Raw genomic sequence first — 16,518 nt, 5'->3', positions numbered from 1 at the left:
ATCGCAATAACTGTTTATAGAAATTAATCTGTTTAAAGATTTGTGATCACCCTAGCAAAGTATGCTGTATGCTGTAGTGTAGTTTTAAAGGGATACTGCGAGATTCTACTTACCCAGAGTCGGATGAACTCGTGGATACCGTTTAAAAAAATATATATATATATATCTCTGCGTGCGGTACAGTATGAAGGATGTTAGCGGTAGTTTTACGAGCCAATGCTAACTTGCGTTAGCGCTATGACTGGAAGTCTACAGGTGTGGTAGCATAACCGGTAACTTCCTGCGTACTGCACGCGGAGACATAAAAACGGTATTCACAACTGGGTAAATTGGGCTGAAATGCCAGAATATCGCAATATCCCTTTTTAAGTCTGTAGTATATCGTCATATTTTTACATACATTTGCCTAGATTGTGTTTAGGGGTGATGTGACTCCGGAATGTCCTTCTACTTGAGGTCTAACCCTCATCCTCTCCCCCCCCCCCCGACTCCAGGCGCGGATGCTGATCACCGAGGAGAACCTGATGACCACCATAATCAGGACCTTTGTGGACCATCTGCGCCACCGCGACCTGCAGGGCCGCTTTCAGTTTGAGCGCTACACCGCCCAGCAGGCTTTCAAGTTCCGCCGCGTCCAGAGCCTCATCGGAGACCTCAAGTAAGATGACTGTGCAAACACTGGGCTGTGTGTGTAGATTAGTTCAGTAAATGTTGTACAGAGCCAGTGTGTTGTAAACAATGTTGCTGTGTGTGTGTGCGCAGGTACGTCCTCATCAGTCGGCCCACAGAGTGGAGTGACCAACTCAGGGAGAAGTTCCTGGAGGGTCTGGACACCTTCCTGGAGCTGCTCAAGTGCATGCAGGTTAGAACTAGTCACCGTTAGTGGTGGGAGACTGGGAGTCTGTAACCCCTCTGGGCTTGATTGAGACTATACGGGTCTATGCAACAGAGTGACGATGTGTCTATGTGCATCTCGGTAGTCTAAAGGTGCTTCCTCTCTGTCTCCCCTGATTCACCTACACTGCCCTAAAAGATAAGATTTGGTGAAAGAAATAGGAATGGTAGACTAGCCTTCAGTAGAACTGTCCAGTTCTTTCACATCAGAGAAGAACGAGGAAATTAGATCAGAGGAATGCATTTCAGACTCCTATGTTCCTCCCCATGTCTGGTTCATTTTGGGGGTGGTGTTTAACAACGTCTGTGCTTTCTGTCTCTCCCTCATCAGGGAATGGACCCGGTTGTGAGGCAGGTGGGCCAGCACATTGAGATGGAGCCTGAGTGGGAGGCAGCCTTCACCCTGCAGATGAAGCTCACACACATCATCTCCATGATACAGGAGTGGTGCGCTACAGATGTGAGTGACTTGACATATACATGAACACACACACACACGCTCTCACAAACTCTCTATTGGTCACTCACAAACATGCACCTGCCTTTTCTCACCTGTGGTTCCTACAGTTTTTCTTCTTCCTGCGTGTGTGTACAGGAGCGTGTGCTGATTGAAGCCTATAAGAAGTGCCTGACAGCCCTTACACACTGCCACAGTGGCTTCGCCGACGGGGAGCAGCCCATCACACTGAGCATGTGTGGACATTCTGTGGACACCATCCGCTACTGTGTGTCTCAGGAGAAAGTCAGCATCCACCTGCCTGTGTCCCGCTTACTTGCAGGTCGGACACTAGCGCACAGCTGAATGACAGACCGCTGATGCTTTGGCTATTATGATATTGACGAAAGGGAGATTCTACCCTTTGTTAATATGGTCACTGCTTTTTCTGTTTAGGTCTCCACGTTCTCCTCAGTAAGATGGAGGTGGCCTACAGATTCCCTGAACAGCTTCCGCTGGTAAGTAGGACTGTCACGGTGACCGTATTACCGGCGGTCACGGGGTCACGACCACAGTCAAATTCCACGTGACTTATTAGTCACGGTAATTAGGCTTCTCCAAGCTCTGATGCTGTTGATGGTCATTAGTAGGCTACCAAATGCGCTACTTGTCTGGTACTTTGCACTCTATTGTCCCTCGAATCACCCTGACATCAATGCAAATGTCATTGAACATCTGATTCAAACACTTCATGAGAGCCCATGAGCTCATGTTGCGCAACATTTCTGTAGGCTATGCAGTTGCGTGAGAAAACAGGGATGTCCTCCATTAAAAAAGAGGATCTCATCAGCTTTCTATAGGCTAGACTTACTATATTTATTTCTCAACGGTCTTAATATTAAGCACATTGCTTCTCATTACAACAGGAGTATAGCCTACATGGCTGGCGTGAAAATGCATGATAATGGTCCACATCAAAACGAATTTCACACATATACTAAATAATATATATATTATTAATATATACTATTATTTAGTATATGTAAAGGCAAGATTTAAATCAAGAATAGTCTGATTGGTGACAATATTACCATATCACTTTTTCATGCCTTTTTTTTTTTTTGCGACTTTTTCTAATCATAGTCGCACACGTCATGTAGCTTAGCCCATAGGCCTATATTTTCTCTTACGGTTTGTATCACAACTAAAGTTGCCAATTAACTTCTTTAAAATGAAGCACATTAATCAACCGGTGTAGAGTCTAACTGGCATACATAGGCGGCGTGTGAGTTTCAAGTTTGGGTAAGAGAACCATTACTGTAAAAATGCACCTTTTTTTAATAAAGCATTACATGCATAATTGCATTTGCGGTCACTTTTGAGAATGGTGTTCCCCCACCGCTAATTGTTTATCAACATTTGAACCTAAACGTTCTGATCTTGCATCAGCCTCATTGTTTTTAAAAGTTTTATTTTTTATGTTAGTGGTTGTATTAATCTGTCGCATCCCAGACTATGTTTTGGAGTATTTATTTCCTGCACAGAAGGACAAGTTGACCAATAGAATAGGTCAACTTTTGTACTATGGGGTATAGTAGAATGTCATGGGTTTGTGCTTTTGCTGTTCGTTAGGCCTGCTCATCTTGTTGGCTGACAGTAAATGTGTACAGTTCTTCCAACATCTTCAATATAAGCGCCTCGGAATTTGATAAGGACACGCGCAGTTGCGTCCCCGACGTGTCTGTCTTCACTTGTAGCCTGTGAGAAGGACCCGTGATGCCTGCAGGACCCGATCACTTGACAGGCATTGGCTAATAAGAATTGAGATACAGTATCTGAGAGAGCCATGTGAGTGCGAGGCGCTTCGGCGTACAGTGGGCAGAGGGGAATTATAATCATTATATTCAGCCCAAGGGCACAACGGCCGCAAAAAGCATGGATTTTTTTTTTAGGGCTCACTGTGGCCACAAAGGGGATGCCGCCGAGGAATTATCAAGTGCATGTGAAAATGTGAATGAGAGACTGAATAAACGTGTGCTGCCTGCACAACAAAAAACGAAGCAGGGCTCCTGTCTTTTCATGCGATTTTAATTAAAAAATTTCCCAACTCATCATTAGTCTCATCATGCAGCCTTAAAATGTATTAAAATCAAAACATATAGCCCAACGTTTGTAGAACAACCTAAAGTTACATAAATACCTCTAAATGAAGCATATAGGAGGACCTGTTTCTTTGTTAACCGCTCAACACAGAATAGCCGCATGTGCGCACTCATCTCTTGGAACGAATATCCTTTCTGTTTTATTCAGCTATGTTCAATTGTATTCTTCCTACTACAAAATAATGCCACTGAATTCTATGCAAATCTTGTCTGCTAAATGAACTAGTGTAGCCCACAGCCATATGGCATAGCCGGATCAGGGTCTAACTTAAGGATAACTCCGAGAATGCTATTCTGTTCTTCTGAAATAGACTACATTTTCTTCATATCATGCTTCCTTAGACCTGTCTAAAATAAATAATGGATTTATTGTGAAGGTGTAGGCTATATTACATGAATTAATTAGACTTTGGAACATCTACGTTTTTAAAAAGGTCTGCATCAGTGGCTTGTAGTCTATGCGTGGAAGCCAGGAGATGCTTAATGTGTTTGTCAATTACCGTGAGACCGGCAGTTAATTTGCTTGACAATCACCAGCTGACACATTTTCATCACTGCCACAGCCCTACTGGTAAGCATGCAGGAGTTGTCTCTGTGTTTTTGTAGCAAAACGTGTGTCTTTTCCAATAAATGTATCTCATTGTCTACAGAGTGAGCTAAGCCCCCCCATGCTAATAGAACACCCCCTTCGCTGCCTGGTCCTCTGTGCCCAAGTGCACGCTGGGATGTGGAGGAGAAACGGCTTCTCATTGGTCAATCAGGTAAAATTTCCCCTTCCATCACTATAATACCTTTTTTCTTTTCCCTCTGCGCTGTGTATCAGAACACTAACACTTGTGTGTGTTGTTGTTCTTGTGGCATTTATAATGAAGGTCGTTCATAGTGTACTCTGGTTGCAGATCTACTACTACCACAATGTCAAGTGCAGAGTGGAGATGTTTGACAAGGACCTCATTATGCTGCAGGTCAGTTTTTTTCTTTTGTTGTTTCAGCTGACAACTTAATGACGCTAACGTTAAGCAACGCGCTTCGGGCTTTAACGAGAGCGTGTGCGCGCGCGCGACTGTCGCCGTTTGCGTTCTCTACAGGCCGGCGCTTCCATGATGGATCCCAACCACTTCCTGATGATAGTCCTGAGCCGCTTCGAGCTCTACCACATCTTCAGCTCCGCCGACTGCAGGAAGAGATACAACCGGGAGACCGCCAACAAGGTCTGCTCTCTCGCTGACAATGACAACTTAGATTAGGCTTTATGCTTTTGCTCATCTCGGACTGACCTGACTCCCTGTGCCTCTGTCAGGACGTGGTCCAGCAGAACAACACCCTAACGGAGGAGATGCTGCACCTCATCATGATGGTTGTGGGTGAGTGCTACGCTACGCTACTGTTCACTAGGACTTGTTTTGTTTCAGCGTACATTGTACTCTGAGCGTCTGTTTGACTTGTTTCCTTATGTCATTGACTTTTTAAAAAAACATTTAAGTGGGTAAATGGTTGGGGTTTGGCTGGTAAATGGTTGGGATTTGGCTGGTAAATGGTTGGGGTTTGGCTACAGTACCTGACGGTTATGTGCGTTTTCAGGTGAGCGTTTTGAAGCTGGTATCGGCCAGGTGGAAGGCTGTGACGAGATCAAGCGGGAGATCCTTCACCAGCTTTGTATTAGACCCATGGCCCACAGCGAGCTGGTCAAAGCCCTGCCTGAGAACGTAAGGCATTTCACTTGTGCTCTCTCTGCCTCTCCCTCCCTCCCTGTCTCACCACACCTAGATCAGGCTGACTTCCTGGCTGCAGTTTCCACTTGGAATATCTCAACAACGAGTTATAGCCAACAATATTTAACTAGTTACATAAGCTGTCGTGGCATCTGCTTAGACGGCTCCTATTTCCCATGATCTACACAACATCTGGACTTTTGGGTGTGACGTTTTTCTCTGCAAGTGGATTAATAGTGTATCTATTTCACTAGCCTGACACCTAGTGGCGAATCTAGGCAGTGCAGGACAGGTGCAAGTCAAAAGCTAGTCATCTCGGACGGTTAACCCAGAACTGAAATGTTGCGTGATTTGGTCAGATATGTTTACGTAGTCTGTCCACATGAGATGAAGCTTGGCCAAATGACCGCAGTGGCTAGGAACGAGGCTATACTCAAGCCAACCTGTATGTGTCTGACACTTTATCCTTTAGGAGAACAAGGAGACTGGTATGGAGAGAGTGATCGACTGTGTTGCGTCGTTTAAGTAAGTCGCTTTCGTCAGTCGTTTGATGTTACATTAGGTTTCAACTGACCACTTCCTGACCACCCAGGTTGTTAACGTAAAATAGTTTGTTCCTGTTTACTTGGCTAAATGAAGATCTGACTATTTGGATACGTATGACGCGCCCGTTGTGTCCAGTTGTGTGACATGTTGATCACACGTGCCCTCTGTGCCCACAGGAAGCCTGGCGTGACAGGCAGAGGGCTGTATGAGCTCAGGCCAGAGTGTGCCAAGCAGTTCAACCTCTACTTCCACCACTACTCCCGGGCCGACCAGTCCAAGGCAGAGGAAGCCCAGAGAAAGCTGAAGAGACAGAACGGAGAGGACACAGGTAGAGAGTCTCAACGAGAAACACTTGCTTCATCTCTGTGGTGATTGGTCGTGGTATACAAGAACATCTTGGAAGTTAGTACTAAATGGAATTGATTAGAAGTGATTGTTGCAGACAGTGGTGATTGGTTGTGGTATTTCAGCTGTCTATCGTGTGCTGTTTTGCTCTAAATGTATACACTGAGCGTACAAAACATTAGGAACACCTGCTCTTTCCATGAGACTGACCAGGTGAATCCAGGTGAAAGCTTTGATCTCTTATTGATGTCACCTGTTAAATCCACTTCAGTCAATGTAGATGGAGGGGAGGAGACGGGTTAAAGAAGGATTTTTAAGCCTTGAGACATGGGTTGTGTACGTGGGCCGTTCAGAGGGTGAACAAAATATTTAGTTGTATTTGAACGGGGTATGGTAGTAGGTGCCAGGCGCACCGGTTTGTGTCAAGAACTGCTACGCTGATTTTCGTGCTCAACAGTTTCCTGTGTGTGTCAAGAATGGTCCACCACCCAAAGGACATCAGCCAACTTGACACAACCGTGGGAAGCATTGCAGTCAACGTGGGCCAGCATCCCTGCGGAACGCTTTCGACACCTTGTAGAGTCCATGACCCGACTAATTGAGGCTGTTCCGAAGGCAAAATGATTGGGTGAAACTCAATATTAGGAAGGTGTTCTTAATATTTTGCACACTCGGTTTAAATCTGTGTTGTAGCCCTCCCTCCTCCGGTGCTGCCCCCGTTCTGCCCGCTGTTTGCCAGCCTGGTGAACATTCTGCAGTGTGACGTACTGCTGGGCATGCTGGGAGCCGTGCTCCAGTGGGCCGTGGAGCCCAGCGCAGGACACTGGTCTGAGTCCATGCTGCAGAGGGTGAGAGAGACCAGGACCACGCTGTGTGTGTGTGTTAGTGTCCTATGTTTATTCGCGGGACCATTCGAGGTATCGCTGTACATAACCGTGTCTGTCCGTCTCCAGGTGCTCCACCTAATAGGCATGGCTTTACTGGAGGAACGGCAGCAGTTAGAGAACAGTAGTGAGGACAACGACTTCAACTTCACCCTCAAAATGTCCCGTAAGTCTCTCTCTCTCTCTCTCTCTCTCTCTCTCTCTCTCTCTCTCTCTCTCTCTCTCTCTCTCTCTCTCTCTCTCTCTCTCTCTCTCTCTCTCTCTCTCTCTCGCTCTCTCGCTCTCTCGCTCTCTCGCTCTCTCGCTCTCTCGCTCTCTCGCTCTCTCTCTCTCTCTCTCTCTCTCTCTCTCTCTCTCTCTCTCTCTCTCTCTCTCTCGCTCTCTCGCTCTCTCGCTCTCTCGCTCTCTCGCTCTCTCGCTCTCTCGCTCTCTCGCTCTCTCGCTCTCTCTCTCTCTCTCTCTCTCTCTCTCTCTCTCTCTCTCTCTCTCTCTCTCTCTCTCTCTCTCGCGCTCTCGCGCTCTCGCGCTCTCGCGCTCTCGCGCTCTCTCGCTCTCTCTCAAATTCAAGCTGCTTTATTGGCATGAAAAACATTGTGTCAATATAGCAACAATGTATACATTGTAATACAATTAAAACAATGACAAATAATAATATAGAATGGCAGTAAATAATAATACAAAATTAAATATAAAAATGGTAACAGTCAATAGTCGAATGTTATGTATGGTGTAATGCACCACTACCACCACCACCATCATTAAACTGCTATCATTACCATTACCACCCATACCATTACTATTTGGAATGATAAACAACAATAATAATAACAATAACAGTAAAAACAATAACAGTCATAATAAGTAAGTTACTGCTTACTATGCAGATGTTATTATTCAGTGTCCCTCAGGCTATGGCAGGCAAATACATATTTGGCTGTAAGAGGAGCCATTGCTCCTTCGCCCATGAGTATTTTTAGTTTTTCCTCTGGGTTTAATAAGTTAAAATTTGGAATAAATGTAGTCATTTCTGTGAATAATGAATCTCTTGGTGAGGAATATTTATCACAGTAAAGGAGAAAGTGCATCTCTGTTTCTACCTCCCCTGTCGTGCAGTGACCACATACACGCTCCTCTTTGGGTAGCCATGTCTTTTTATGTCTGCCGGTTTCTATACACGCTCCTCTTTGGGTAGCCATGTCTTTTTATGTCTGCCGGTTTCTATTGCCAATCGGTGGTCACTCAGCCTGTACTTGGTAAGGATCTGTCTCTGCTTCGAATCTCTGACAGAGTAGAGATATTCAGCCAATTCATATTCTCTGTTTAGGGTCAGATAGCAATTTAGTCGGCTTTGGGATTTTGTTTCGTTTTTCCAATGTTGTAAATATGAGTCCTTTGATTGGTTCATGATTTTGTTTATTGGAATTCTTTGTTTTGAAGCAGTGCTGGTGTCAGCTTGGTTGGTTAGGTCCAACACCAGCTGACTGAGAGGGCTCGTTTCTGGGCTCAGCTCTTGGGTTTGAAGTGCTTTAAATTGCAGACTCGAATTTGGGCTTGAATTTAGATGTAGCCAAAATTTTAATGATCTTTTCTGTATTTTCATTATTACTGGAAAGCGGCCCAATTCTGCCCTACATGCATTAGTTGGTGTATTTCTCTGGACTTGTAGGATTTTCCGACAGAATTCTGCATGTAGGGTTTCAATTGGATGTTTGTCCCACATTTTAAAGTCCAGTTTATTGAGTGGCCCCCAAACCTCACTTCCGTAAAGAGCTATTGGTAGGATTACACTGTCAAATATTTTGGTCCAAATTCTAATTGGGATGTTGATTTTGAATAATTTCATTTTTATTGCATACAATGCTCTGCGGGCTTTTTCTTTGAGTGCATTCACTGCCATATTAAAGTTTCCCGATGCAGATATGGTCAGACCAAGGTAGGTGTAATTTTTTGTGTGTTCAATTATGGTGTTGTTCAGGGTGAATTTATATTTGTGTTTCTGACATCTGTTTTGTTTTTGGAAAATCATGATTTTAGTTTTTGGGAAATTTACTGCCAGGGCCCAATTATGGCAATATTGCTCTAGAATATTAATGTTCTGTTGAAGACCTTCTTTGGTTGGTGATAGAAGTACCAAGTCATCAGCATATAGCAGGTATTTCACCTCTGTGTCAAATAGTGTGAGTCCTGGGGCTGGAGAATGGTCCAACATGTCTGCTAATTCATTGATATAAATGTTGAAAAGATTTGGACTCAAACTACAGCCTTGTCTCACACCTCGACATTGTGAAAAGAATTCTGTTCTTTGGTTTTTGATTTTTATTGCACACTTGTTTTCTGTGTACATACATTTTATTAAGTCATACACCTTACCACCAAGCCCACTTTGTAGAATTTTGTAGAATAGCCCTTCGTGCCAAATAGAATCAAATGCTTTTTTAAAGTCAATAAAGCAAGCAAAGATTTTGCCCTCTTTTTTTTGGTGGACGTGTTTATTAATTAGTGTGTGTAAGGTGTATATATGGTCAGTAGTGCGATGGTTAGGGAGAAAGCCAATTTGACATTTAGTTATTACATTTTTTTCTTGAAGAAAGGTTTGGATTCTTGAATTCAAAATGCTACAGAAAACCTTTCCCAAGTTACTGTTTACACAAATTCCCCTGTAATTATTGGGGTCTGATTTGTCTCCACTTTTGTGGATAGGGGAGATGAGCCCCTGGTTCCAGACATCAGGGAAGCAGCCAGAAGTTAAAACCATGTTGAACAATCTAAGCACAGCATTTTGCAACTCAGGTGTGCTGTTTTTCAGCATTTCATTTCTGATGTTGTCTAGACCACAAGCCTTCTTTGATTTAATAGATTTAATCTCTCTCTCTCTCTCTCTCCTCTCTCCTCTCTCCTCTCTCCTCTCTTCTCTCTTCTCTCTTCTCTCCTCTCTCTCTCTCTCCTGAGTTATCATTCCACTCCTTGTCATGCTAAACATGACGTGGAGTACAAGGAGTGGATTGTTAGCCTGAAGTCCAGAACCTGTTTTGCTAACTTTCTCTCCCGCTGTGAAACTGAAAAAGGAGAATAACCTGAACACTGTGTTTGAACAGCCCAGTTTTTTTATTTTTTTAAATGGCAAGATTTTGTAATATTTCCACTACTTTCTAACTAGTGTATATACTGCTGTGTGTGTGTGTCCTAGGTCCAGGGGAAGCCCCCAGTAACACAGCCAGTGTCCTGGCCCTCCTGGAGAACCTACAGAATGCCCCTCACCTGGAGGTCCACAAGGACATGATCCGTTGGCTCCTCAAGGTAGGTCACCGTTATTACAACCTCCACTACCAATACAACTCTCACAGTTGGGGTGAGCACATTTTAAATACCCAAATGCGGGACAACGGGCTGATTTCTGCGGGACAGTGTAGCCTATACATGAATAATTCCCCCCCCCCCCCCCCCCACTCACAATCTCCTTCCCGCTGGACCGAGCGAGCTAATTCAAGCACATTTTGCCTTGCGCAAAATCTGGTGATGCATAAATAAGACCACTTGTTTGACCAAGGAAACATTTCTGGTTGGTCTCAGGGAATGTAAACAGTTAGGAAGGGAGACTAAAACCATTAAAAAAAAAAAAAAATTAAGTGAAGTAGCAGCAAATGTGTTGAATGAGCAACTAATGAGCATGGAGGGCCTTACACGTTTGACGAAATAACCTTATCTTTCAGTCTAATACGGCTATTTCCTTATTTTTGTAGCTCTTCGTTAGACGCACACTTTTTGTAAGTAGTTAACCGGCCTCTCCAAGTTTAGCTGGAATTTAGCCCGAAAGGATTTGACAAATGTGACTGGCTGACGATATGACATTGGCCTATTGCGCTGCTCAGAATATCACATCTCAATAATGATTGGAGAAGTGTTTAACATCACCAGTACCACATCCTTATCGAATATCTTGTCATAAGTGCAAGTGACTGCGAAAGAGACGGGTTGGAATGTCTATTCTCATCAAATGAATAGGAAGTCTCACTGAAATACAGTACATTTAAAAAATAAAAATTTACTGATAAAATCCGAGACATGATTGTTTGGTTGTCACAAAGGGTCAAAATTCGGGACTGTCCCGCGCAATCGGGGATATGTGGTCACCCTACTCACGGCAGACATCTCATCCAAGGGTGACATCTATTTGAGTTGGTACAATATTGTACATGCCATGGCCACCAGGAGGCAGCATAGGACAGCATGCAACCAGTGGTCCTCATGACTAATACATATCTACGATGACTTCCAATATCAGAATACAAAGATTTATTATTAGAATATTTTTTTCCCCCCAACCCTTTTTGCCGAGGTAACGTTATTGTGTCCCTGTGCAGACGGAGGCCGGCATTAAGACGCTGCGGGAGCGCAGCGCTTCCACTTCCACGGTGACCGCCAGCGGGAGCCGCGGTCAGGAAGAGGTGGGTCGAGCACATCCTACGAGGAGCCATTTTTGGTTTCTCCGTGAATTTGAAAAGCGAAACGTGTGTACGGACACATCTGCGTCTCCCCTCTTTCAGACAGCGTGCGACAAGGACAAGGCGGAGAGGAAGAGGAAGGCGGAGATGGCCCGCCTGCGCAGGGAGAAGGTCATGGCCCAGATGTCGGAGATGCAGAGGCACTTTATCAACGAGAACAAGGAGCTGTTCCAGCAGAGTCTAGAGGAGCTGGATGCTTCCACCTCTACCTCACTGGAGCACAGGTACCGTTTTTAAACTCTATCCCCCCACCACACACACACTTTTATTTCACCACCCAAATCCCCACCGTAGGCTTATAAAGTTTGTCTCTCACCCCTCCTACAGCCCCACGTCGTCAGACGCAGCCCTGGTGTGTGTGGGCCCCAGGCGGTCACGTCCCAGGGAGAAGAGGCAGGTTGTTACGTGTATCCTGTGCCAGGAGGAGCAGGAGATCCGGGCTGACGGCAAGGCCATGGTGCTGGCTGCCTTCGTCCAGCGCTCCACCGTCATGTCCAAGAACCGCAAGAGACCACCGCACGACCCCAGTGAGTGGAAGAGAGAATGGAGGGCTTTAAGGTCGCAGATGGGTCGAAGTTGCCCTTAGGTACAGATCTAGGATCAGCTTTCCCTCCTCCAAATTGTTAGTTTAACGATTTTAAGATCAGTGTCAACGGGCGTCTTCAACCTACATCCCTTCCATGGTCTTGTCTATTTTTGCGTTTTTGTCTGTGAATGATATACTAGCATTGCTTGACTTTTTGGTGTGTTTTCCAGAGCGCTACGACCCTCTCTTCATGCACCCTGACCTGTCGTTCGGCACGCACACAGGCAGCTGTGGCCACATCATGCACTCTCACTGTTGGCAGAGGTGAGCCGGGTTCTACAACACACTGGTAGTAGAGGCCTTCACGGGTCCAGAAAGTTGGACCTGTTCCACAATGGACAGGGGCGTTGCCATCCGGACCCGATATGCATAAGTAAAACATTTGGACCTGTTTCAAATGGACCCAAGGATAACTAGACCCGTTCCGTATATCAGGTCTGGATCCAGACAAGGTATATGAGTGAGAAAAGCAGCAGAAAAGTAAAATGAAGCTAGTTTATTAACCAGAGCTGATAAAGCGCGAGAGAGAGGAGGTAGAGGTGACACGCTAGTAGCAGCCTTGGTCTTTGTAGCCTATCTTTCTCCTTTAACTTTTAATTCTGTAATTTTCATTCACTTTTCCATTGGCGATCTCTAGAGATCTCCTAACTTTTGCCCCACATGGAGGCTCTATAACTGTAGCCTATTGCCGTTTTGATGACTTATGATTGGCTAACAACAGGCTACACACACCACTCTCTTGAAAAGCAAAGAGCGCCAGCATAAATTATACAATTTCTCTGGGGGAAAACTTTGGCCAGTAGTTTTCGTGTGTGTACAGGTACTCCGAGGCGGTGCAGGCCAAGGAGCAGCGGCGTCAGCAGCGACTGCGAGTCCACACCAGCTACGATGTGGGGAACGGGGAGTTCCTGTGTCCGCTGTGCGAGTGCCTCAGCAACACCGTCATCCCCCTGCTCCCCCGAACTAAGGGCTCCAGCAGGTACCCAATCTGTCTCTCTCACATACACACGTTACTTTGAGGTGCGTCTCTCAAGTCATATTGTTTCCTCCCCTTTCCTCTATCTGTGCTGATCTGAAAAGGGATAGGTGAAAGCAGAAGGTCTATAGTAAATTCTCAATGGGAATTGTCTTTCCCCGTCCAATACCTTTTTAGATTAGCACAGATGAAGGAGACGACGAGAGGAAGCCACTTAAGACTATTGATGCACCCTCGGTCAGGAAACCAAACTTTTGACTGGTAGTGGGTACATGGCCACAGCAACCCGACTGTTTAGTGGTTGTCATGAGATGAACCCCCTCTGGTCACTCGCTTCTCATTCCATCCCCCCCAGTTAAACCAGCGTAATCCCCTTGAGAGTTCAGATGCCACTGGTACCACACTCACCCGAGGTCAAGGCTCACTCTGCACTAAGGCTCGCTCAGTCGTTGGGCTCCCGAGTGGCGCAGCGGTCTAAGGCACTGCATCTTAGTGCTAGAGGCGTCACTATAGACCCTGGTTCGATTCCAGGCTGTATCACAACCGGCCGTGATTGGGAGTCCCATAGGGCGCCACACAGTTGGCCCAGCATCGTCCGGGCCGGTGTAGGCCGTCATTGAAGAAAGATGCCCAGGGCCCCTGCTCATCTGTGTGAACGTGCCTTAGGCATGCTACATGGAGGCAGGAGGACTGCAGATGTGGCCAGGGCAATAAATAGCAATGTTCGTACTGTGAGACGCCTGAGACAGCGCTACAGGGAGACAGGACGGACAGCTGATCGTCCTCGCAGTGGCAGACCACGTGTAACAACACCTGCACAGGATCGGTACATCCGAACATCACACCTGCGGGACAGGTATAGGATGGCAACAACAACTGCCTGAGTTATACCAGGAATGCACCATCCCTCCATCAGTGCTCAGACTGTCTGCAATAGGCTGAGAGAGGCTGGACTGAGGGCTTGTAAGGCAGGGCCTCAACAGACATCACCGGCAACAACGTCGCCTATGCCCACCGTCGCTGGACCAGATAGGACTGGCAAAAAGTGCTCTTCACTGACGAGTCGGGGTTTTGTCTCACCAGAGTGATGGCCGATTTTGCGTTTATCGTCTTAGGAATGAGCGTTACACCGAGGCCTGTACTCTGGAGGGGGATCGATTTGGAAGAGTGGGGTAACATCTCACAGCAAGAACTGGCAAATCTGGTGCAGTCCATGAGGAGGAGATGCAATGCAGTACTTAATGCAGCTGGTGGCCACACCAGATACTGACTGTTACTTTTGATTTTGACCCCCTCTCCCCCCCTTTGTTCAGGGACACATTATTCCATTTCTGTTAGTCACATGTCTGTGGAACTTGTTCAGTTTATGTCTCAGTTGTTGAATCTTGTTATGGTCATACAAATATTTACACATGTTTGCTGAAAATAAACACAGTTGACAGTGAGAGGACGTTTCTTTTTTTGCTGAGTTATATTAAAGTTGTCACCTCCACAACCGCAGAGGTCCTTCAGACCGTTTCACTAAGCGAGGGCTGAGAAAAGGGCTCAAAGATTGAAAGACCAGGGAAGAAGCTAGCAAACGTATGTTTTGGGTCTTTTTATATATTTCCGGTCAGTATTGTAAAAGAAAATGTGTACCTGCTAAAATGGATGGATATCAATCAATCGGAACGGCTTTGATTCACCTATACCAACAGCCTTGTTTATTTAGCATGTCAATTGAAGAAGCAAGGTTGCCAGTATTCATATGCTGTCCATAAGTGTATTAATGAGTAGGTCAATGCCTTGTCTCCTTCTCTCCAGTTGTGAGCAGCCTGGCCTGGGTCAGTGGCTGAAGACCAGCGGTCAGCAGATAAAGGCCATGCACTCTGCCCACAGGAAACTCCAGCCCGTCAGTGAGTATTGGAATGCATAACATTGTGTTAAAGGCACCCACGCGTTCCTGTCGTCCGACAAATGTCATTGTTAAGCAGAGGTCCCATTTACACTGGCGTAGAGAGGAAATTGTGATCGAACACACTACTGTGTCTATGCGTTCAAGTTACGCCACAAAGGTGTGTGTGTGCAGGTACCGTTGAAGAGACAGTGGAAGAAGAGTGCCCTGCCCCTGAGGTTTTCACTGTGAACTACATTCCCACGTACGTGACCGTGACCCCTGAGGGGAACATGAGAGAAAGACAGGACATTTTGAAGTCTTGAGATGAGTTACCACGTTGACTTGCCCGTGCCTCTTTTTACCCTCTTCAGGAATCCCTACTCCAGCACCATAAAAGAGATGCTGACCACTTTTGGGACAGCGACCTACAAAGTTGGCCTTAAGGTGCACCCCAACGAGCAGGATCCTCGCATCCCCATCATGTGCTGGGGCAGCTGTGCCTACACCATCCAGTCCATAGGTGAGAACCCCGCACACACACACACACACACGTTTGTTTTACTATTCTTATGGGGACCAAACAATTGATTCCCATTTAAAATCCTATTTTCCCTAAACCTAACCCCTAAGCCTAAAATAGCCTATTTCCTTGTGGGGACCAGCGAAATGGCCCCACTTGTATGGCTTTTTCTTTGTTTTACTATCCTTGAGGAATTCTGGTCCCCCACCCGGATGGGAAAAACCCAAAAGCGCGCACACAGAGAGAACAAGATAATAATAGAATCAGAGCAACAAACCTAGTTTACAGTGACGATAAAACTCATATCAAAGGCATTCATGTGGGATTGAGTTATGTCTTCATTATTTAACGGGTAAATGAATGTTTCAACTGCTGCCAAATGGTGCACAATGTTCAAACACCGCTAGAGCGTAGACGCCCATTTTTAGAATGGATGTTTGTCTCAACGCCACGTTCAACTGACTTTTTTTCCCTTCTCCTTCCTTTTGCAGAGCGACTGTTGGTGGATGAGAAGAAGCCTTTATTTGGAAGTTTACCTTGCAGACAGGTAACAGGTTCTTCCTTTTAATTCCAACCCGTCTTTGAGACAGTTCCACGTGTAGAGAGATCCGACGCCAGTGTCGAGTGTGTTTCTGTGTACAGGACGAATGCCTGAGCTCCCTGGCCAGGTTCGGCTCAGCGTGTTGGACCGCGGCCTGTCAGCCCACCGTGCAAGGCCACTTCATCCGACTGGTAGCAGGTAGGACAGAGACTTAACAGGGACCTGCGGGACCCAATCCATTTCGGATGGCCTATTCAGTGCCTGAAGCCACGTTCACTTTTTATGTGTAGAGGTGTTTATTTTATAAAACAATTATTTTGGGGGGGTTGAGGGTTTACAGTTTCATCGTTATAGTGATGGAGTGTGTATGTTTGTGTAGCTTTGATTCCAGACCCCCTGGTGGAGGCCTCTCCGTGTATCCTGGACGTGGACATGTTGCACCTGCTGGTGAGTTCCCCCCCGACCTCATTCTCATCAACACACCAATAATACCATCAGCCACACAGGCATACATGACCAGTGGCATGTCGCCTCTCTG

General features: G+C 45.9%; 1 protein-coding gene across 5 annotated transcripts in view; it reads left to right on the top strand.

The window, feature by feature from the left end:
- Positions 1-16,518, top strand: part of LOC139570743 (E3 ubiquitin-protein ligase UBR2-like) — a 45,358-nt gene that overhangs the window by 22,131 nt on the left and 6,709 nt on the right. For 3 of the 5 annotated variants that reach the window (XM_071392882.1, XM_071392878.1, XM_071392879.1), the window contains 26 exons: positions 495-658; positions 763-862; positions 1,226-1,354; positions 1,490-1,673; positions 1,787-1,848; positions 4,143-4,253; positions 4,365-4,457; positions 4,581-4,703; positions 4,793-4,856; positions 5,074-5,198; positions 5,677-5,729; positions 5,927-6,078; positions 6,789-6,943; positions 7,049-7,145; positions 10,167-10,276; positions 11,341-11,424; positions 11,524-11,705; positions 11,809-12,008; positions 12,238-12,331; positions 12,888-13,046; positions 14,847-14,938; positions 15,112-15,181; positions 15,291-15,439; positions 15,931-15,986; positions 16,082-16,178; positions 16,360-16,427. In XM_071392882.1, coding sequence (XP_071248983.1) covers positions 495-658; positions 763-862; positions 1,226-1,354; positions 1,490-1,673; positions 1,787-1,848; positions 4,143-4,253; positions 4,365-4,457; positions 4,581-4,703; positions 4,793-4,856; positions 5,074-5,198; positions 5,677-5,729; positions 5,927-6,078; positions 6,789-6,943; positions 7,049-7,145; positions 10,167-10,276; positions 11,341-11,424; positions 11,524-11,705; positions 11,809-12,008; positions 12,238-12,331; positions 12,888-13,046; positions 14,847-14,938; positions 15,112-15,181; positions 15,291-15,439; positions 15,931-15,986; positions 16,082-16,178; positions 16,360-16,427 — 2,973 coding nt within the window. The remainder of the gene's footprint in view (positions 1-494; positions 659-762; positions 863-1,225; positions 1,355-1,489; positions 1,674-1,786; positions 1,849-4,142; positions 4,254-4,364; positions 4,458-4,580; positions 4,704-4,792; positions 4,857-5,073; positions 5,199-5,676; positions 5,730-5,926; positions 6,079-6,788; positions 6,944-7,048; positions 7,146-10,166; positions 10,277-11,340; positions 11,425-11,523; positions 11,706-11,808; positions 12,009-12,237; positions 12,332-12,887; positions 13,047-14,846; positions 14,939-15,111; positions 15,182-15,290; positions 15,440-15,930; positions 15,987-16,081; positions 16,179-16,359; positions 16,428-16,518) is intronic. The other 2 variants (XM_071392880.1, XM_071392881.1) reach the window with 1 other exon arrangement.

This window comes from Salvelinus alpinus, chromosome 3, assembly GCF_045679555.1.
Source record: "Salvelinus alpinus chromosome 3, SLU_Salpinus.1, whole genome shotgun sequence".
Lineage (NCBI taxonomy): Eukaryota > Metazoa > Chordata > Actinopteri > Salmoniformes > Salmonidae > Salvelinus > Salvelinus alpinus.
Note: the sequence above shows the minus strand (reverse complement) of the source record. Positions and strands in the feature narration are given on the sequence as shown.